At 43.2% G+C, this 20538-nt stretch overlaps 5 protein-coding genes across 8 annotated transcripts; 1 reads left to right on the top strand and 4 right to left on the bottom strand.

Annotated features, from left to right (window-relative positions):
* Window positions 1-4: 4 nt before the first annotated feature.
* BCIN_11g04020 (hypothetical protein) lies at window positions 5-1615 on the bottom strand. Its single transcript, XM_001558493.2, has one exon. It carries the CDS (start codon window positions 1499-1501, stop codon window positions 116-118), a length of 1386 nt encoding a protein of 461 aa, XP_001558543.1. The 5' UTR covers window positions 1502-1615; the 3' UTR covers window positions 5-115.
* A 203-nt stretch (window positions 1616-1818) lies between these two features.
* On the top strand, window positions 1819-5232 carry Bcmcm10. The gene is made up of 2 exons (XM_024695999.1): window positions 1819-2310; window positions 2361-5232. Exons 1-2 carry the CDS (start codon window positions 2193-2195, stop codon window positions 4925-4927), a joined length of 2685 nt encoding a protein of 894 aa, XP_024551801.1. The 5' UTR covers window positions 1819-2192; the 3' UTR covers window positions 4928-5232.
* A 2737-nt stretch (window positions 5233-7969) lies between these two features.
* On the bottom strand, window positions 7970-11695 carry BCIN_11g04000 (hypothetical protein). Its single transcript, XM_001558497.2, has 2 exons — window positions 11299-11695; window positions 7970-11040 (listed from the first exon to the last, which is right to left on the bottom strand). Exons 1-2 carry the CDS (start codon window positions 11589-11591, stop codon window positions 9645-9647), a joined length of 1689 nt encoding a protein of 562 aa, XP_001558547.2. The 5' UTR covers window positions 11592-11695; the 3' UTR covers window positions 7970-9644.
* Window positions 11696-13312: 1617 nt separating this feature from the next.
* On the bottom strand, window positions 13313-18033 carry BCIN_11g03990 (hypothetical protein). 4 transcript variants are annotated; one of them, XM_024695998.1, is made up of 4 exons: window positions 17795-18033; window positions 16525-17501; window positions 16252-16375; window positions 13313-16203 (listed from the first exon to the last, which is right to left on the bottom strand). In XM_024695998.1, the coding sequence occupies exons 2-4, from the start codon at window positions 17392-17394 to the stop codon at window positions 14069-14071; spliced, it is 3129 nt and encodes a 1042-aa protein (XP_024551799.1). In that variant the 5' UTR covers window positions 17395-17501; window positions 17795-18033; the 3' UTR covers window positions 13313-14068. The 4 variants fall into 4 exon arrangements, with proteins under 4 accessions (XP_024551799.1, XP_024551798.1, XP_024551800.1 ...); XM_024695996.1 differs by having other exon boundaries at window positions 16525-17451; XM_024695997.1 differs by having other exon boundaries at window positions 16525-17443.
* Window positions 18034-18824: 791 nt separating this feature from the next.
* Bctvp18 lies at window positions 18825-20265 on the bottom strand. The gene is made up of 4 exons (XM_024695995.1): window positions 19990-20265; window positions 19922-19937; window positions 19636-19728; window positions 18825-19579 (listed from the first exon to the last, which is right to left on the bottom strand). The coding sequence occupies exons 1-4, from the start codon at window positions 20024-20026 to the stop codon at window positions 19279-19281; spliced, it is 447 nt and encodes a 148-aa protein (XP_024551797.1). The 5' UTR covers window positions 20027-20265; the 3' UTR covers window positions 18825-19278.
* Between the last annotated feature and the right edge of the window lie 273 nt (window positions 20266-20538).

Genomic DNA, 20538 nt, shown 5'->3' with positions numbered 1-20538 from the left:
TCGCTGCAATATTCTACATGATGGTGTCTCAGATGTGCCAACCCGGATCGACCATTATTACAAACTATACCCCAAACCTGCCACAACGCCAAATCTCTTGCAGTAAAAAGTACAATCATTTCTTCTTGAAGAAGTCGCTCATCTTTTTCATACCACTAGTGTTGACCTTCTTTAGGTTCTTGACACCTCTGCTCTCACCGGCCTTTTTCCTCTTATCCTCCTCGTCTTGTTTGCGCTTCTTTTCTGCGCGCGTCTCTATCTCTTCATCGTCACCTACCGTTGCTCGCTTTCTTGAATAATCTCCCATAGATCTTGCCGCCAAAGCATCTTGCCGCAATTTCGTTAGATATGCGAGATGGCTATCCAAGGAAGCGAAGTCGATAGGTGATGCTGATGATTTCAAAGAATTCTTCAATATTTCACCCAGGTGAGGGGCTATGTAATTCGAGCAAATGAAGAAGAATGCTGTACGGATGCGGAGTAGATCTGCAACACCCTCGGGTGCATCGATTGATGGTATGCTTATTTTCTCATCTTCAGAGACACCAGCCAAATTGCTCGATATTGGTGTTGCTGCCGTTGAAGCTTCTGGAATTGAAGTTGCTACAGTATCTGTGGATGAGTCTGTAATTTGTGTATTTTGTGACTCGGTTCGTGGGGTTGAAATTCCTGACTTTGCTGATGTACTCGCTTCCTCGTTCAATCCTTCCTGTGTTGATTCTTCTCCACGGGTGATACTTAACACTGGTACGTCTAGCGCTTTCCTAACGAGTTTCTCCTCCATACTGGCAGGCAACCCGTGCTCAACCATTTTCTTGGCCTTCCGTAAGAGTTCCTTGGATAGCTTCTCCTCGTTAATTCTGAACATTGTTTCCTCTCCAGCATCCACTGTATCGCATACTGCTGTCATTCTTTTTTCTAGCGTCGATCGCAATGGGCCAGCTCTTAGAAAAGACCCCAAATGTGGTGATATAGATATCAATTTGTCGAAGTAATCATCTCCAGACAAAAATAACTTCTTGGGGGGATCCGAGACTTTGGTTGTGGAAAGAGGTGCAAGAGCTGGAAGGATAATGAATAGAGAGTCAATTGGCGTCGCAATAAAAAGATCTGCCCCTTTCGTGACATAACCTTTGGAATTGGACGAAGATTCTTCTTCATCATTCGTTTCATCTTTGTGTAGTTCTTCCTTTATCGGTGCCGTCGAATCATCTTCCGGTACAAGCAACCAGCTTTTAGGCGTGGTTTTGGGTGCAGCTATTCGAGTAAATTCATTGAAACCTTTATTTGGGCATACAAGATATCGACTATCCTTTGCATATCTAGGGTTTTCGAGTGTGACAATCCGAGCCTCCGTACTGATATCCTTTGGTAATATGAAAACCCTCGGCGGATTGCTATCGTCTGGCTGCAATTTGACTTTTGGATCGGCGACTTTCGAGGGTTCTGTTTCCACTGCTGCAGCTTTGGTGGCTGGTCTCCCTCTAGTTTTAGCCACCATATCCTGAACAACTGTATGTAGGAAAATTGCAGAGATGTTCAGTGAGTCGTAAATAAACCACTGTGTTGTGTGTTGTGTGCAATTGAGTTTTGTTTGAATATATACCTGGGCATCTTAAAATCTATGAGACTCAACTCGGCCACTTTAAGAAGTCGCGTCTTGTCGCGTTGCATAAAAAAGCGTGTTGACTTAGTCATGCATAGCAACCAATAAAGTCGATTGCTTTAAATTGAAGTGAAGTCTGGGAGCGCCCATTGGCTTGCACTAGTATTTTGAAATCCGGGGTTTTGCGCTTTTGCTTCTATTCAAACTTTCTGGATCTGCAAATAGAGCGATAGAGCAAACAAAAACCCAAAGTTAAAAGCTCACACTATTTCGATTATCGTCTGAATGAGCCGGAAATCTTATTGTGCCAATGGACAAGCTACACCGGAAACGAATGACAATCATATCACAGACTTAGATGGTATTCCTGCCTTTACCATTTGATAACCCACAATCTTATTATCTTCGATCCGCCTGCAGATTCACTTCGTGCTTCAAGTACAAACAACACCAAATTCCCATTCCGTCGATTATTGTATACTGTATGCGATTCGACCTCTACAACTTTCTACGGCGCGGATTTTTATAGATGGATGTTTAGACAAACGCAACACAAATCAACAATTACCCTGAATTCGCAGTATATATGACAAACAACAGTCCCTCACGAGAATTGATAGCACGATATCAGATTAATTTGAACCGCTTCCTTAGCTGCATATTCTGTTACTTGCACATTATTATTGTGCTCATTATGTCCCAAGGTATGTGCGCTGTCATTCCCGTATAAAATTTATGACTGAGTATACAAAAGGCGGTGCTGAAGAGGCCCAATGGCCACCAAGATCTCCCCGAGAAGCGCTATTAAGTACCCCCGGTGGTCGTGATCGATTACGACGATACGCAACAGGATTTTCTCCCACTGCCTCCCCTTCAAAACGACGACCTGCTGTGTCGCAAACACCACACGCTACAGGCAAAGATCGAATGAAGGCCGATATGTATATGGAAGAGATGGGGGGCGACGACGAAGACGACGAAGAAACTTTACAGTTGAAACTACAGGAAATTCAAGCGCGACTTCGATTAAAGCAGTTGCAAAAGAAGAACAAGCAAAGTTCGGATTCGGAGGGCGAGAAGATCGAGAGGAACGAGCAACCTGAGAGTTACAGGCCCGCATCGGGTCTTTTGAGAGCAAATTCTGCAGCAACAAATAGAGCGTCCTCGAGATTGGCAGGATTAGGAGCAGCAGAATTAAGAGAGAGGCAATCACAACGCCCAAAATCACGCACTGAGGTTAATGTTCCAGCATCACCACCACGCCGTGTTCAGCCTGCTGAACTTCCACAATCTCCTGGAAGGGTTCTACTTGGTATTGACAAAGGATTGAAAGGAATAGATATTTCGCTCAAGAGAGCACCGGGCTTAAGGAAGAATCTAGAGTCAGATTTCAACAATTCCAAGCGAACCGGGCCATTTCTACAACGAAGTCAGTCACAAACTGGAAATCGCATACCTGCATCACAAAGTTTCAATCAGGTGGAGAGACCGAAATCTTTTAGCGAAAGAATGGCTGCAGCCAGGATTACGGATACTGAGCGACAGGAGAGAGCTGCTCGGATCAAGAAAACTCGCAGCACAGCATTCGATATAGATCAAATGCAGATGGAGTCATTCAAAAGCAATGCAATCGAATTACCTAGCCACCCCGCTCCCACGAAAGAGTTCAGTCGGGAGGAGGTCTTGAATTCTCTCAACAACTCGAATGGGGAATTAAGACGGCATAAAACTACTTCAAATTTACGTTCAATACCAATTAGCAGCAATGAAACAAGTGCCAGGCCACTCTCCCAAGGTCCACAAAGTTCCTTTGATAGTTCGAGACGTCCCGAAATCAAAAATAGCCATGAAATATATGCTGGCCTGAGAAGAGGCTCACAGGACTCTCAAAACTCACTTGATACCTCGAAACGTTTAGCTTTCAGAAATGGCAATGGTTCGCAGAGCTCTCAAAGTTCATTTGATACGTATCGTTCAGCCTTGAGGAACGGCACTGAAGCAAAATTCTTGAGCAGGCCAGACTCACGTGATAGAAGACCAGACTCACAAGACAAAAATACAAATGCGCGAAGTTTCGATAATTTGAATCGAACGCGGTCCAATAGCAATATGAACAAGGCGTCATCAGACACTTCCGACGGTGAAGCTTCGCAATTCGAACCATATTCTACCTCCCACCTCTCCAAACGAATCATACCCCATCAAGTACTCACTCGAAGCCTTCAGGGAAAGAAAACTTTCCTCATACCCGATTTACTCAGAACTGTAAAGGCCCCTGACTTTGCCGGTCCCGAGATTGAAGAAGATGTCGTTGTGTTCGCAACGATCGCAGCAAAATCTGCACCACGAGCGCACCAGGACCAAGCTAAGAATGGCGGCAAATTTATGGTTCTTACGCTTACTGATCTCAAATGGGAAATCGAACTTTTTCTCTTCAGAACTGCATTTGAAAAGTTCTGGAAGCTCACACCCGGAACTGTCATTGCCCTCCTCAACCCTGGCTTTATGCCCCCAGCTCGAGGGAAAACTGACACAGGAAAATTCAGCCTTACGCTTAGCTCGAGTGACGACACAATACTTGAAATTGGCACAAACAGGGACCTAGGATATTGCAAAAGCGTCAAAAGAGACGGTAAAACTTGTGATACCTGGGTCAATACACGACACACCGAATTCTGCGACTATCACGTCAATCTTTCCCTCACCAAGACCCATGCAAACCGCATGGAAGTCAATACTATGAGCTTCGGCCCAAAACGTAACTTTGGCGGAGGCGGAACGGAACAAAAATACAACTCTCGGGATATGGCGGGCTATAAGCAACGCCGAGAAGAACTCAAGAAGGGCGAAAAGACAAAATATGACAGAGAAAGTCATAGTCAAATCTACATTGGCAAAAGAAGCGCCGTAAGCTTATTAGACGATGTTGATTTCGACCCTGATGCTTTTCACCGAGGAAGCACAAAGGAAGACCGAATGACGAAGCAAATTCTGGCTCAAGAGAAAGAAAGGGAGCTCGGTAGGAAATTAGGAATGATGGGTGGAGGTCTCGGTGCTGATTATATGAAGAGACGCAACCCGGTACCACTCAACCCACAGGATACTATGAATAGCGACAGAGAATTGTCTCCACCGGATGCTAGGAAGCTTGGCCTCATTGGTGCTAAACCTTCTGTTCGATTGAGCCCTATCAACAAGCGTAAGCGAGCCAATACAATTGGCGGAGTTAAAAAGAAGACTCGCTTCGTAACTGCAAAGGGGATTAGAGAGGCAGGAAGAGAAAGTCTGGGTGGTCCAGAACTGGATATTGAATTGGATTAGGAGTTTTTGTAATTTTTCAATGGCTGTATGTAAATGAACGTCAGGCATTCAAGTGTCGTTCTTGCGTGATTGATTCAGGAATACTACTCTGGCGCGTTTTGGGCATACTTTATTCGAGTACTAGCATATTATATCCAGGAAGGGAAGGAATGAAGGAGTATTATTAGTGTCGTTATTGGCATTGGCATTGGCAATGGAACCGGACTTGGACTTGGATTGGGACTCGGGTTAGAAAGGTTTGAATGAATGATGAATCAACGAACACGTTTTGCAATTGTATATAAATATCAAGGAGTAGAATGACAAGTCGTCTAAAAACATCACTTTAGTTTCTGGCCATTTGACGGTGATTTAATTCGCGGCTGAGTTTTCTATCGATATTCTCCACCATGTCAGTCTTAGTGGGATGATTTCCAATACTTTGTTGTTAGCGTATACTCGTTCTCGATATGTACCATCACCCCTTCAATCTCTGGCAAAGGGGTTTTGTTGATCTAGACACGGCCATTCTTCCCCTTCGAGGTTAGATACGAGAATAGTGGTCAGAGGTGGGTCTGGTGCTAATTTTGAGCTGAGCTCCGGAAGTTTCGATTCACCATTCATGTAGCTACATTTCGGCAAATTAATTTCATGCTATATAGAGCACTTAATACTTGCGATACGAGAATAAATCATTAACTCTATCATCAAGTGATTGGAATCCTTCATTAAGCTACACTGTTATGGTTAAGAATCAAGGCCAACTTGTCACAGTTACTATTTCACTCTCCTACATGGTCTGGAAGTAACAGATTCAAATAATCTTGGAGAGCGCACACCAAGGGGTAGCCACTAATACAATAATTCTATATTCCATTTCTCCACAGCCATTTTTCAAATTCTTCAGGATTAAATATCTTTGGAACTTCCTTTTTTCCAGTCTGCCACTTATTTGTTGGCGCGAACCTTTCATATTGGGTCGGTTTCCTCGTCAATCTTCTCATGTTCTGGAAGGCTGAGCCATTCTCTTCTTTATACAGAACTCTCTCACTATAATCTCCCTTCATAAAACAGCTCGCTCACGCTTGAGCATTTTGCACAATGCTAATATTAAAGGCAGTCCAGCAGATTTCGGAGATCAAAATGTTTACCCTATCTTATTCTCCTCTTTAGGTATCTGAATAGAGGGATGGCAGTCTGATAGACTTTCTTTAGGTTGTTCAAAAAAAAAAAATTCTCATCATGGATTTCATGTCTAAGAAATTCAAGGTAGGTTCGTTAAGTATCTCTCACTTGAGTTTCGGCTGGTGGGAGGCTGCAAAGATGACACGCAGAATCAAGTGCATGCGCTCTCTTGAGCTATGTGTGTCGCGTATCGAATGCATTTCCTTTACTGGGCGGTACGCAATGGTTATCTTCTCTCCTGTTTCAACGGTGCAAACGACATGTATATTACTGCTTTCTGTTTTGGACTTTCAGTAAGTATGCGTATTGGGAAGACAATCGTGATTCACGAGACAGATCTTAGGATATATGTCAACAATTTCAGAGCCAGTACCGCGACCTTTAGTGTTGTTCACTTTAATATTGGGAAATAGCCGGACCTTGGAAATGTTGCTTTGAAGTGAAAAGAAATTGCCGCTGCTCTGATTTGAAAATCTTTTGGCCTTTCTGCGAAATTTCAATTTCGAGATATGCTATTGGTGCCGAGACAGTCCTGATTTCCAAAAGAGGTTTCTTCGAAAGTATTCGTTTGTTTTACTTTGTCGACATTGAAGCGAGCTATTAGACCATTCCCTTTGCCTGGCACCTGCCCGATACTGAACACCCTCAAATCATTTCCAGTCTTTGGATGGCTCTTTGGTATATTAGAATTGATGACGACCGAAGCATTTGGTTCACCCAGCTAAATATCATTAGCAAATGCATCTGATGACAAGCGGATCAAGACTAACATACCTTCCCAAAAGACTTTCGTAAGTCATAAACATCAACCCATCTATAAAACCTTTCCTGTTTGAGTTTCTCTTTCAAAATATGAACTCGAGAGCCAAAATGCTCGGCTGTAATCCGAGTGGTTGTATCTAAATAATCCTCGACCGCTCACCGTGACGAACAGATTCGCACAAGCTTATGGCCCTCAAACAGAAGAAAAAGATCCCGGTCTACTTTTAATACGACAAAATTCTGTTTAGCTTCTACTAAATCATCGTTTTGGTAGTGTTCTTTGACGGCTTTAATGAAGAGTTTCCAGCTCTTTTGATCTTCTATCCCTTCAGATAGGCGTGGAACCAGATCAAAACTGGTGTAGAGACCCATAGCTGAAACTATACTGCGTTTAGATTCTACAGTAGGTAACGTATGTCAACTCATCACCGAGGAAAATATTTTATGATTTGATGTTTGTTATTTAGCCAGTCTCTACAAGTAGATTGTGTTGTGTAGCTCGCATCCAACCAACAAGATACACTAAAAATTACGTTTCGTCGGCTGCCCACATGGAAGAAAGGGGCCATCCAAGGTTCAGAACCGGATTGCGAAAAATCAATGTGTCTGATGATCAGAACTAAAATACTAATCATACAATAAGCGTGTGCACATAGTATTTGCATGTTTGGTTGGAAGTCGATGAATGGATTGGGAGAGAAGTTGATGACTTTGGAATGAAATTTGGAATTATGATTGTTTTTGTGAATTACTAAAACAATTGAAGATTGTGAGAATCAGACCTAGAAAGTCTATTAACCATAAAACTTTGCAATTTACGATCTTCAATGCCAAATTTGAGCTCTCTGTCACATTTTCACGAATGTCTTAAAGGGCGCTAAGCTATTGATGGTTTCCTGTTTAACTGACTGTGAATGAAAGATATGTTGACAGAACCTATTGGATGTAAAGAACCAGTTCCAAATATGATGAGACTTGTAGTAAAGGGGTTGGCTTCACTTGTATGCAATGACCAGAAGTAAATTCACTTGCCACTAGAATTAGAGCAGGACGAGATACATAATCTAGTACTTGAAAATAACAGAATCAAGAGATATGATTATATCAGTCCGCTGTTGTTAAATGCCGTCTATTAAGAAAATAATCAACACCAAATATTAGACGTCGAACATTGAATATCCCACTGCTCTAGAAGCGTGGCCTAATTTGCAGTGAACGCCGAACTCCCCTCCAAGCCCAATTCCAAAACCACACCCTCACTCTAAGCCTCACCAATTATTTCCCACTCTTCTACCGTAGCCCCTGCCTCATCTCCAAAAACTCCACAGCTAGTGCCTACACATCCAGCAATCTGAAGCACAGCTGTATCTCCCATATATACTAATCTATCATCAGGTAGCACATAAGTCGTTTTGTAACCTTCTTCGAGTCTTACATCGTCCCCAGAGTACTTTTCACCATCGCCTTCTGGAGAATTATCGGAAGACATAGCATCTGCTAGCGCATCGAAATCTCTGGCTATGATGATATTTGCCACATCTGGAGTATCCATATCAGGAAGAGAAAGGAGGAACTCTTCTCCTTCTCCTTCTGACGCATTGGTGGAGTTAAATATAATAACAAAAGCGCTGGTCGGAATTCGTTGCCCCCATACTACATTAATTTTCTTCACTCTTTCACCTGCTACAGACGTAGTATTGATAGAGATAGAAGACGCATGAGTATTCTCGGGCTGCCAACTTGTTCCTACGTCCCCGTCATTGACACTCTCTGGCCAGCGATTTAGCTCGGTTGGATCAGATCCGATGATAGGAAGACATTGAATTAGGTTATTGGGTGTGGTGAGATCTTGCCAATACATGTCATTTTCCAACGTAAGAGTCTGGTTGAGAGACAGCATGAAGTTGACCTGTGGATGACGAGATGCAGGAAGATTTTGAACTATAGGAACAGAAGTTGAGTTCTGGGGGTTGGAGGAAGAAGGCGAGACTCCAGTAAATGTAATGTTAGTATGAGTGTTATTCATACTAGCACTGAATGTATATCCTCCCCAATTGAACTCATGAAGGTTGAGATATTGTTTTGGCGGAGGAAGAGTTGGTTGGATAGTGAGAACGTCTTGCGAAGAATCCAGACCTAGATATCCGTAGAAAGCGATTTGCATCGTACCGCCATGACCGGTCAAAAATGGAAATGCGGGTGGGTATCCTCCATTTGCGTTAGTGTCATCGTTAGCTTGTTCACTCATCAGGAACCATGGTGCGCGAAGATTGGAAAATACACCCATCTTGTTGTAGGTAGAGGCTGAGCAACCGGAACGTCCGTATCTTAGTGTAGCGATGGTATTAATGGCAAATGTCATGGCTGGACCATGGAGTGATTGCTTTTGTGTGTAATACTGAAGGTCGGCTTGTTTTCTTTCGAGCGTATAGTTTATAGGCTTCGATGACTCTGGAAGAGAAAGAGGGTGGAGCATCAACGTTACATCAGCTTGCTTGACGGTTATGTTGGAGGGCATATCTTCGTATTCGAGAGTAATGCCAGAGGAAGAAACAGGAATAGTAATGTTCTCGGCTATGTCGAGCCAATTAGGTGGAATTATTTCATTATATTCCTTTTTAATGGAAATTATGGAGTTCATGATTTGGAAAAATGATGCTTGAGTGAAAGCACCATTTTTGACATGGTTAGTCCATTCGTCAGGGTCAGTCATATTCCAGATATTCCATTTTCCCTGAGCATCTTTTTGAAGTATCCCCTCAATAGTATGCCCTACACTCTCGACTACTGGTCATAATTCTTCTCTGAAGTATTCCTCATTGCGAGTAATTCTTCTGTAGTCCAACATCATCTTTTCCACGTCGGTATTGATATGATACTCGTAATCTAATGCGGGACCCGTTCCAGTAGCATTGCCATATCTGCCCGAAGTCCAAGAGTACAAGATTGAATCATCATCGAACTTGTACTTTTCCTGCACGTAATCTTCTTGAGCGTTTGCTTTGGCCTGAGCATACATCTTGACACGGTATTTGATCATTTGAAGAGCATAATCAGGATCAGTCAGAGCTATACCAGGGAACATCCAGATATCCATATCCCAGAAAGTCATACCAGCGTATGGATCAGCAGTAATTCCCCCAACACTGATGCCGTTGTCATTTAGATCATTATCACCTTCTTGAAGGAGTGTTTGAAGGATCATGTATCGACTAACAGCAGCATTGATTTGATCAACCTCGGCCGTAGTATCGTTCTCGGGTAGACGACCGGTGGCAGGATTCCTGTAATCGACGATTTTGTTTTGCATACGTTGATTCCAGATTGCAGTGTGCTCCGTATGAAGCACATCCCATCCATCTCTTGTTGCATTATCAGATGCCTGAGCTGCTGTCATTTGTGCATTGGGGAATTTGTCCGTCGAGGCAATACCAACGAATTTCTGAAAGGTGATTGAATGTCCATGTGGTATCTCAAGATTCCATTTTTGTCCAATAGTCATAGAATTATTGTTAGGAGATACGATAGACCTCTGTGAGTCGGAGCTCAAGCTACCGTTTAATAATTTTGCCGTGGAGTATGTCCATGCCGAAACATCTTGAAGGCCATTTGGGTGATTCGATACATAAATAGACGCAGCATCATCATGGCCCTTCTGTCCCAAAAATGACCTAACAGCACTTCTACCATCCAGGATATCAGTTATAGTGATGTGTTTTGTTGCGTTGTTCAATGGCGTGACAGTCAATTGAACAGCAGCGACGTTGACTCTGGCTGCACTAATAAATGCCACATACTCGATCTCAAAGCTTGAACTGCCATTCAAAATTGGAGTCCATGTGTAACTCCAACTTGCCGTTGCATTCATCAAGTTCAGCGAACTGCTGTAATTGCTGATGGTAGCCAAGTTCACAGTAGCATTGAGCACCTGATCACCAGCGGTGACATATATATCAGTGAAGTGAGGTATACCAGAAATAACACTCTCATCACCTCGATCGAGAAGTTCTGGATAATTTGTTTCCGTCGTATTGTGTTGTCGGTCGAAAAATCCAATGATGCCTGCGAAACTCTGACGAGGATTGAATTCCGGCCATGGTTCCGTTGGCTGCTTTCCATCTCGATGTGTTTGATTGAAGTCTCTTTCGAAAAATGGACCAAGCGAAGCCTCAGCAAGGCCAATGTATCTAAGACGAGAATATTAGCATATACCTTTGTTAATACTAGTACTGTGTTGAAGATGATAAACAATTTTGGAATGACCAATGGTCCAGAATATCAGAAGAGACTAAGGCATAATCTTCAAGAGCAATTGAATATTCAAGATATCAACAATCCAAACCATCTAAACGTTCTAAGTATATCTGAATTATATAGCTCCTCATTCTCAAACTGCCTTCCAGACTGTTGATAGTCCCAAAGATTTGATGACTAGGAAAACATACCCATTTGATAAGTGCTTCCTTGCCAGAAAGTTTCCAGGTATTAAAACATTAGTAGTGAGCGTAAGATTCTCATCATCCCAAGAACTCAAACGGTTTTCTGCGAGTACCCCAAAATTCTGCAACGGAGGCATCGTGCCATCTGGGATTGTCTTCGTTTTGAATTGGGAAGCGGGATTGACCTCTTCGCCATAGTCGGCACCTAGAGCGATCGCAGGGAGAAGTAAAACTACTGCCAAGGGCAGCAGTAGAGACACACCTATAATCATGTCGAAGTGATCGATCGATCTGAACATGGAAATTAGCTGTGAATCATTTACTTGTCTGCACAACAAGAATTATAGCATACCACAAGACTTTTCCTGAGAAGAGAGGGGATAAAGAAAACTGCAAGAGGATCTTGCAGAATGAAGTAAAGCGAGAGAGCAATGTGATAGATTTTCCTAAGTAATCGTATTTTATTCTCAGATTTACGAAAATGGGGCAAATACTATACTTATATAGACTGGTAAAATAAATGACGTGCCTACATAGCTACAGAAGTTGACTTGGAAGAGGACTAGTTCACCCTAAATGCAACTAAATTTAACTAACTCACACCAAGTCGCCAATTCTGCCCAGTCTATGAAACCTTCACACCTGTCAAGAATTTCTTCGGAAAAAATACCCGCTAGCTGACGAGCTTGTTCTTGCCTATCGTGATGATCGACCTGTCATCGATTGTCATGTCCAAAATATATATATAAAAATACATAGCACCAGTTTCACATCACCAAAATCCACATACCCACATGTTAAACATCACAAAGTTAACTCATAGGGTAAATTAATGCATCATATCGCATGCCGACTTCCTCTAAAGAATCTCATTCAAAACTGGGGAGTACAAAACGGTCATCGTACTTTTGGCATCGGAAAGCTTAAAAGGGGCTAAAACTAGCGAGCTATCAAACTCGCTAAAAACCTAGAAGTCAAAAACTCAAGTCAGCATTATTAACATTAGCCCTATTGAAAAAGTCTCCGATTGTAATCAATAGATCATTGGTTGATCATGATACGACTTGAAATTGAACTATATTGGCGCCGTAATTTCCTGTCTTTAACCAATTCGATGTCTTAAGAGTATGATATTATCGCTAAGAAAGTCATTTTTGGATTTCTTTAACTACCACATTCGCATTGGGCCATGTTAATTTCTATGTAGGAAGAACAAAGTCGACTAAATATCGATAACTACAATCTTTACAATGGCATTACCTAGTTGTAATGTTTATTTCCACAAGCTTCAAAAGTTTACATGGCAGATCGGATTAGAAGCATCGAATACATACCCAAGTGAAATATCCAAGTAAAGAGCTCCAACAACTTAAAACCAACACATGAATTTTCTAGAGTTCAAATATACAAGCACCAAGCCAATCTCAAGTCCAAATCAAGGTATTGACCCACATGATTCCAATAATCATTCGCATAGATGGATAGATGTGGAGAAGATCGACTTACTAACAAAGCTACGACTTTACCAGAAACATAACTCTAAAGAAGGTATTAGGATGGATTGATATTCTTTAGATATATAACTCGTTGACCTATTACCCTGTATGTGTATTCCAACTACTTACACTTGCCACGACTTCTATCTCACAACGTATTGATGGGACAAATCATTCCAAGCTGTCACATCATCAGGAAATACCCCACCTACATATGGCTGGCTCATTGTTGCGAGACTCTGTGAAGTTAATTGATACAAAAACACGGACTCGAGAGTACTTCATATATATACACCTCTCGCATGAGTTATAACCACGTGTCTTGATACAAAAATCACCTCTCAAAGATACACACCAAACCACTCCGATCTTCGCATTCTTAGCGTTCCAACTTCAAATATAAATTCGAGATTCATGATATTACGACCTTTATCCTATCCGGTAATCATATACAAAAAGCGCTATTAAGTAAATAGTACTTTCATACTTCCATACCTCTTTCTATTTTCCATCCATAAGCCACCTGGTACCATATTCCATAAATACGCGTGCAAAACGTACCATTTTGTTACATATCTATCACCTGTGGCAAATTGCAATATGAATAGTGTGATATCCATCTAAACAATTTCCCATTCCGTCTACGATCTATCATAGAGTAAAATATATTAGCAGTATTCCCCTACCCATTACAACTCACCCATCACCACCCACCCATCCCCCACACCCCCCACACCTCCAAAACCAATCCAAAAATCCAGCCACAGCCAGCCAGCCAATCCTTCTTACTACTCACACATCTGACATCTCATCCATAGATCTCATCCCACAATATACAATTCCCACTCCGATCCATTTCCCACCGACCGCCCTCCTCACCACTATTTACAAGAACTTCCGCCTTCTTGTCATCCTGTTCAACTTCTTTTTGTCATACTATTATTTATGGTCCTCTTCGTACGTCTCCTAAGCTTCGTCATGAGTTACCTATTCGAAAAATCGCCCAAGCTCCATGCCATGGTTCGAACAATACCATAACTACTATGTTCGCAAAGCACCTGACAACTTTATTCTTCACACCATTTACTAACCAGACTTTTCACACTAAGAACCAATTACACTATCACTAGACATAAATACGCGGTAAGGTAGTGGAGTACTAGATTTCTATCTCTCAATAGTACTCTCATTGCATATCATGACTTATAGCTCGCCGATAACCCAACTGCCTAGCACACCACGTATACCCTGCAACCCATATTCTCTTCATCTACACCATCTTAATTCTCAACCACAGTTTCAGATTCAGCTTGCGCTTCCGATTCCGGTATGTTCTCCGCAACATCATCCTTAACAGGAGGCAGATCAGTTAATTTCTCCGGTTCGATATCATTGACATGAGCATCAGCAATGACTTCTTCCTTTTGGATCTCCTCTCTTTGTTCTGATTGGATATCCTTTTCAGCCGAAGGAGGGGAGGCACTCTTCTCAGCACCAGCCGCGATTTCCGTAGCACCATGGAGACTCTCTCCAGCAGTGTTTGTTGCAAGAGTTGGAGTTAAAGATTCAGTTGCTTTTGTGGCGGATGTGGCGGCTTCCTCTAGTTTGGGGTCTGCCTTGGATTCTACGTGTAAGACCTCTTCGGAATCAATATACCACACTGTAGAGGGCACTGAGCTTGCCAAGGCGATAGCAGAAGATTCCTTAGAGGCTGCAGAGACAGGGGCAGGACTTTTAGCAGGTGCTCTGCGGGCAGGACCTCTGGCTCTACCCTTTCTCGCATCTGATAGAGGAACCTTTTCTTTCTCCTCAACCTTCTCCTCTGGCTTAGGCTCCTCTTTCTTCGGAGCTTGTGGTCCGAGTTTTAAACGTGAATTAAGATCTGCGAGGAAACCACCCTGCAGAGCAGCAATTTTGCCACCAACCGGTCTGGAAGGGACAGGCGGCTTTGCCTTTACAGTGGCAGCAGAGCCATTATCAGATCCTATCGATTTAGTGGAGGAATTCGAAGGGACGGTTGTTAATGGAATGTTCTCGGACGATTCGCGTGTAGAAGGTTTTGCTGGACGAGCTGGAATTTGTGGCTTGGACTTCAATGGCAGAGGAGGAGCCGCTTCATCTTGCTTCGACTTTTGTGCGGGGCGATCAGGAATGACTGGCTGAGCTTTATCAGGCGAGTTTGATCTAGCGGGCCGAGCAGGAATGCTTGGTTTGGTCATTGGGATGCCAGTCGTAGCGCGACCTTCATCTTGCGCGAGTCCAAAGCCAGCTGCTGCCTTCTCTTGATGAAACACGACAGCACCAGTAGTGGGTCTTTCATCCAATGGACTCATAATGGTATCTACTTCTGGGGTCTGGGGCGTTGAAACAGTCGTCTGCAATTGAAGACTGTCTGGAGTATCTTCCCACACATCTCTACTTGGGAAGCGCTGCTGAAGATTCTTTGATCGGGTTTCTGCAGCAAGGTGTGGTTTATGAGACCACACTTTCTTTTGGGGGTGCAAGAAACTATCTGTGCTTGCATTTTCTCTCTCGGCCAATTCCTCTTGTCGTCGGGCAAATTCTTGCTCGGGGGTCTCTTTTGATCTTTTATGAGCATCTTCATGATCTTCATCCGGATCTGGAAGTTGAGGCGTTGACACTGTTGCAGTGTATTGCAAGCTATTGGGCGTGTCTTCCCACACGTCTTGACTTGGGAATTTACGTTTTTGGATCTCCGGGCGTTTCAAACGATCAGCCGCAGTCTCAGGCTTTTCCTCAGCACCTAATTTTTCATCTTCTGGGAATAATGGCTCATATTCATGGACCTCTTCTAATGGCGCTGACTCAGTTGCTCGCACTGCTGGTGTATGTATGCTTCCAGGTCGGCTAGTTTGTTTGCTTCCAGGCGTGCTGCCATATCCTATGTCATCATAGATGTTTCTGCGTTCAAATGATGGAGAAACAGCAGGCTGTAGCTCGTATCCAAAAGTTTCCTTTGAAACTTCGTCAGAAGCAAGAATAGGAGCGCTATATCCATGTTCTTCACGAAGCTCATCGTCATCCCTGCCAGCCGCTGAATATGGCCTTGATTCATTCGCCGGATCGATTATTCTACTAGAACGACGACTAGGGGTATCGACGTGAATAGTATCTTCAGGATCCGCTTCACTCTCGTAAGCACGTTCAGACTGATTATCAAGACTTTTTGACAAGGCACCCTCAAACTCGTCTTTTGAACCGTCAAGAGGAGAGCTTTCTTTCTTCAGGGGTGAATCAACATGCGTTTGAGATGCATTAGAATGCGCAACGTTGTAGCCAGTAGATTGTTGTCCACTGGATTGTGGGCGAGGAGAGGACATGCGAGATGCATATTCTTCAGAAGCTTGAAACCCTATTTGTTCGGTAGGAGTACTCATCACTGCTGGAGATGTGCCTATTCATGATTAGAATCATATGGGGATAGCGCATTCGTAAACCTTACCAAGACCAGCACCTCTGCTAGCAGTGTCTCTAACAATTCTGTTCAAGTCGTCACTGCTCATAGCCCATTCTGCTCTACCTTCGCCGAGAGGTCCGTGATAAGAAGCAGTTTCTTTCTTGTAAAGCTGTAGAATATGGTTAGATTGTAACTTAAAATATCATGTATCATTTGATGATACACTGTCACTTAAGTAATATAAGGCACTTATGTAATTTTAATTGGTTCATACAACTGGACTTCATGCAATCAAACAGAATTCACTTTTAAACTTACCTCGGGATGCTTTTCATAATAAGCCTTTTCAAAGCGATCGTGTGGAATAATGCCATGCCCGTGAAGACCATAACTTCCTGGTGGAATGTCTGCTCCACGGCCACTTATTTTACGCTCATGATGACGCTTTGATCCATCGTTGTGGAAACCAATACCAGGAGCATAAGGAGTTGAGTATGGGGATGGAGATGGTGCTTGAACGTCCCCTGCATTTGGATACATTGGGACTTGTTGACCAATCTCAGGAATGCCATGCTCATCCTCATGACCAGTACTCGATGGGGGACGCTCGATGGCGGAAGCATTGCTAGCAAAGCTTGATTTGTTTTTCAAAGATCGAGAACTACTATCTTTGTCATTTCCAGCTTTGCCTATGCCATATGCAGCAGCTTGACTAGAATCAGTGCGAGTGACCGCAGAGACCCTGTGCTTAGCACTGGACTCGGGGTGCGAAGGCTTAGGAGCATGAAGCTTTAAATCATTTGCAACATTCCTTGTTTGCGTTGGCGATGAACTAAGATCTTCCGAGGTTCCAAAAACCTCCGCATATTCATTGCCCTCTTGACCGATGGAAGGCAGAGCTACACTCGATGGACGATGTGGGACCTCAAGCTCTGTTGTTGAGCTATTGGCACTGCTCATGGCGTACAAGGACGATTTTCCATGATTTTGTTGAATGGGCATATCATTGAGAGGAGATCGCGCGAAGCTCTCACGAGCAGGGGAGACCGAACGATCGGCACGTCTATTGGCAGGTCTTGGAGGGATTTGTGGTATGTTGCTACCAAGAGAGGGAGCACCAGAAGAGGCATTTCCCTGCTCCTGGGACTTGTTGGGTCTAGGAGGTACTTGGGGGGTCGCCGTCGACATATTTGTTAGATGGATAGAGGTTGTGGAAGTCGATGGGAAATGTAACGGCCTAGATTTCTTATTTGTGTTAGGACCCGTTGTGTGCTATCCAAAAGAGTGAAAGTTGGCTGGATTAAACTTCAGCCATCATGATATTAAATAAACAACGACAATTCATCAAGCAAATCGTGAATTGTGATGGGCTCTGAAAGCAAACAAGTAGACTCTCCTTGTGGAGTATTGGGGGATTCAAGTGGCATGCTGTACAGCACAATCAAATGTTGCCAATTGAAACTCGAACTCGTCGCCGTAGACTTAAAACTGAGATGAGACAGTAGTAGACATGATGGCTTCGACGCTTTCTGTACGATGTCTGCGAATAAACGACTCGATAGGGGTAGTTGGCAATGGGGAAACCTACCAAAGTGCAAATAATTGAAGACAATGCCCAGTTAAAGTTCAATCATCGAAGCTGGTATGTTCGAATGGAGGGGTGTCAAGTGTCAAGAATTACAAGTCGACGTGAAGTTGGTTTATTTGCGTTCTTTGATATTGTCCGGCTTCAACGCTAAGCAAGGATTTTGGGAGGATATGTTACCCCAAGCAATCCCTCGTACGGCTAGTAAATCGTCATCGTTACCAGTCAAAGCATACGCATTCAAGAAAAGGGTCATTCCAAAAATTCCCTCGTTACTTTGACTGTAGTTTCTCCAAGCAGACTTCACTTCAATAGCATACATCTACGATTCTCTCCAAAGGTGCACGACGCATATATGTATCCTTATCTTGAAAGACTCGTTGTCTTTACCACTTCACCGATGCTTCAAAGTCCAGACACGGGAAGTATATCATAGGTGGGGTTTTGGTGAGACACAACGCTACCTATCTATCGTCCATCGCACTGATTTCGACACCCCACTAATCAGCCATAGCCAATCGTCAACTTTCCATTTGTACTCATATTTACAAACCGATTTGAATGGCGCATGGCTTCTATTTGATGATATGATTGGAGCAGAGATAAAAAGATGGGAGAATTGTTGTTCCGAAGAATAAGAGGGGTTGTGTAAGTACAGTATGTCCAGCTTACCGGAAACCTTTGAGGCGTGGAGCTTCTAAGCCTTTCATTTGGAACCACCAGAAGTTCTGTCCCCAGACCTTCACTTTGTTATCTTCCTCACGGTCCCATCTCTAAAACTCTTCCCAACGGTCCCAGATTCAATAGACATAACATCCTCCGAAGGCTAGACATGTCAAATCGATACGTATCACAAGCATATCGCCTCCACCTGACATAAGTCATTCAGATCCTCGCAATAGCTCGTGACCTATCCCTGATTTTGATGCCCCGTATATCGTCACACTGCGGCGCAAGGCGTACCTAGTATATCGTCATACCGATTTCACATTCGCCCACAAGCTCATGTCATGTCACTATGCTAAACATTCAATGCAAGTCCATAGAAAGGCCTCATAACTCATTTTCCATTGAATTCCATACCTAATCATCTCTTGACCTAACTCCCCGAGAAAGAGAAGAAGAAAAAAAAAACACATATACGAACAAGATGCAACCCAGATACACTGAGATGCTTCGGTCTTGAAAATCAGAATTGGAAGGTATAAAAGTACACCCGCAAGAGAGGAGGGAATCTGAAGCCTCAAGAAACTCCCGATTTTCTGGGCTGAAAAAACAAATAAACATCAAAACAAACAGCCATGCTCAATGAGCTGCCATACCCTTGACGCCTTGCACCAAACCCACATGCTCTCCCATTTTCTGTTTCGTAAATCAACCCCAAAGTTGCGCTTCACCCCCTGTTCCCATGAACCAAGCCTCACCCTCTCACTCAAGTTTGAACCACTTGTTCACATTCACATCTTCCCTTTACCGACGTTCCGAATTTATAGGATCATTTGCGCGACACCTTGACCACCAAGTGTTTTGCTTCCCACAAATCCTTGTCCTTTGAGACCAGCCAATGCGTAGAAACCCGCTGCGATGGTGAGAAGGACAGCGGCAGCGATGAGACTTGATGCATCGATAATGATGCTGAGCCATTGAACAATAGCCATACCCATGTAGATAGCAGCGCGCATGTAATTAGTTGTGAATCGGCGCATGAAGGTGTCGAAGGTCGAAGATGTGGGGCAAATTCGAAGGAGTAATGGAATCTCAATGAAGATGATGAGGAAAGAGCTCACACTAGAATAAAACTGTCAATTTTGACACAGCAAGTAGATAGGGCAGTTGAAACTCACAGGCATAGCGCACTAAAGATGATAAGCAAGCTTACATGGAAGAGGTTCGCAATCCCTAGGGCAAAGCATAGAAGTATGCACACAACTCCAGTCCTGTATCATTCTGTCAGACCCAATTCAAAACTTTGTTCCACAATCCTCAAATGTTCATTATCTGACTTCCAGCACATCCGAGGAAGAAGAGCATGTGCTGCGTCAATATTTGACATGCATACTTGATAACGCTTCATGATGCAATGGCTCGAGTGGGATCGATGGAGAGCTCGGAAGAGTCGCATGTTCTTACCATTGGCCATAAATACCTAGAAGCGCAATTAGCTAAAGTTGTACGAGCTCCAGGGAAGGAATGCATACTGAAATTGCGCGTTGCGAACTCCTCTGCGATAGTCATGATTGCTTTGTTCGAGGGTTGGTTGATGATTGTTTGAATGGGTCGATGTTTGGGTATGTATGGGTGAAGTTCAAGTTGGTGTGGAGAGCCGACAATAGTTCGCGAGTTCTTCAATGTTTGTTTTTGCTTCTTTGCGAACACATAAATCGTTTCAAAATACAGGAAACTCGTAAGAGAATGTCGGAGTTATTTCGCTTGAGCTTTGATGGGGAAATGGTTTATAGAGTTGTATGGGTCTCAAAATTGAAAATAAATTGAATCCTACGAGAGTTTACGGAGTACTTGTTTCGTGTTCCATGAGTTCGAGAAGCTGCGTATGACGCTAGTCCTTAAGAAGAAACACAAAGGCTGAAATGATTGAATGAGGCTGAGTCCTATTGAGATATCCTTTGCTTTGGATGGGAAAATTAGCTAAAGGAAATGTGAACCTTTAATAATAAAGCTGCCTAGGAAATGATCACGAAGATATGTCGCATTCATACGTTGTCTTCAAGATTTTCCACCTCATCGTA

The sequence above is a fragment of the Botrytis cinerea genome, chromosome 11, assembly GCF_000143535.2.
Source record: "Botrytis cinerea B05.10 chromosome 11, complete sequence".
Classification (NCBI taxonomy): Eukaryota; Fungi; Ascomycota; class Leotiomycetes; order Helotiales; family Sclerotiniaceae; genus Botrytis; species Botrytis cinerea.
Note: the sequence above shows the minus strand (reverse complement) of the source record. Positions and strands in the feature narration are given on the sequence as shown.

What these genes read in the sequence shown, in the direction of transcription:
- BCIN_11g04020 (XM_001558493.2), bottom strand. Translation starts at nt 1,501, where the DNA reads ATGGTGGCTAAAACTAGAGGGAGACCAGCCACCAAAGCTGCAGCAGTG.
- Bcmcm10 (XM_024695999.1), top strand. Translation starts at nt 2,193, where the DNA reads ATGACAAACAACAGTCCCTCACGAGAATTGATAGCACGATATCAGATT. An exon ending in TGTGCTCATTATGTCCCAAG is followed by an intron (nt 2,311 to 2,360) that starts GTATGTGCGCTG and finishes AGTATACAAAAG; the next exon opens with GCGGTGCTGAAGAGGCCCAA.
- BCIN_11g04000 (XM_001558497.2), bottom strand. Translation starts at nt 11,591, where the DNA reads ATGTTCAGATCGATCGATCACTTCGACATGATTATAGGTGTGTCTCTA. An exon ending in AGGAAGCACTTATCAAATGG is followed by an intron (nt 11,041 to 11,298) that starts GTATGTTTTCCT and finishes TTCTCGTCTTAG; the next exon opens with ATACATTGGCCTTGCTGAGG.
- BCIN_11g03990 (XM_001558498.2), bottom strand. Translation starts at nt 17,394, where the DNA reads ATGTCGACGGCGACCCCCCAAGTACCTCCTAGACCCAACAAGTCCCAG. An exon ending in ATTATGAAAAGCATCCCGAG is followed by an intron (nt 16,376 to 16,524) that starts GTAAGTTTAAAA and finishes CATATTCTACAG; the next exon opens with CTTTACAAGAAAGAAACTGC. An exon ending in TAGCAGAGGTGCTGGTCTTG is followed by an intron (nt 16,204 to 16,251) that starts GTAAGGTTTACG and finishes AATCATGAATAG; the next exon opens with GCACATCTCCAGCAGTGATG.
- Bctvp18 (XM_024695995.1), bottom strand. Translation starts at nt 20,026, where the DNA reads ATGACTATCGCAGAGGAGTTCGCAACGCGCAATTTCA. An exon ending in ATCTTTAGTGCGCTATGCCT is followed by an intron (nt 19,580 to 19,635) that starts GTGAGTTTCAAC and finishes GTTTTATTCTAG; the next exon opens with TGTGAGCTCTTTCCTCATCA.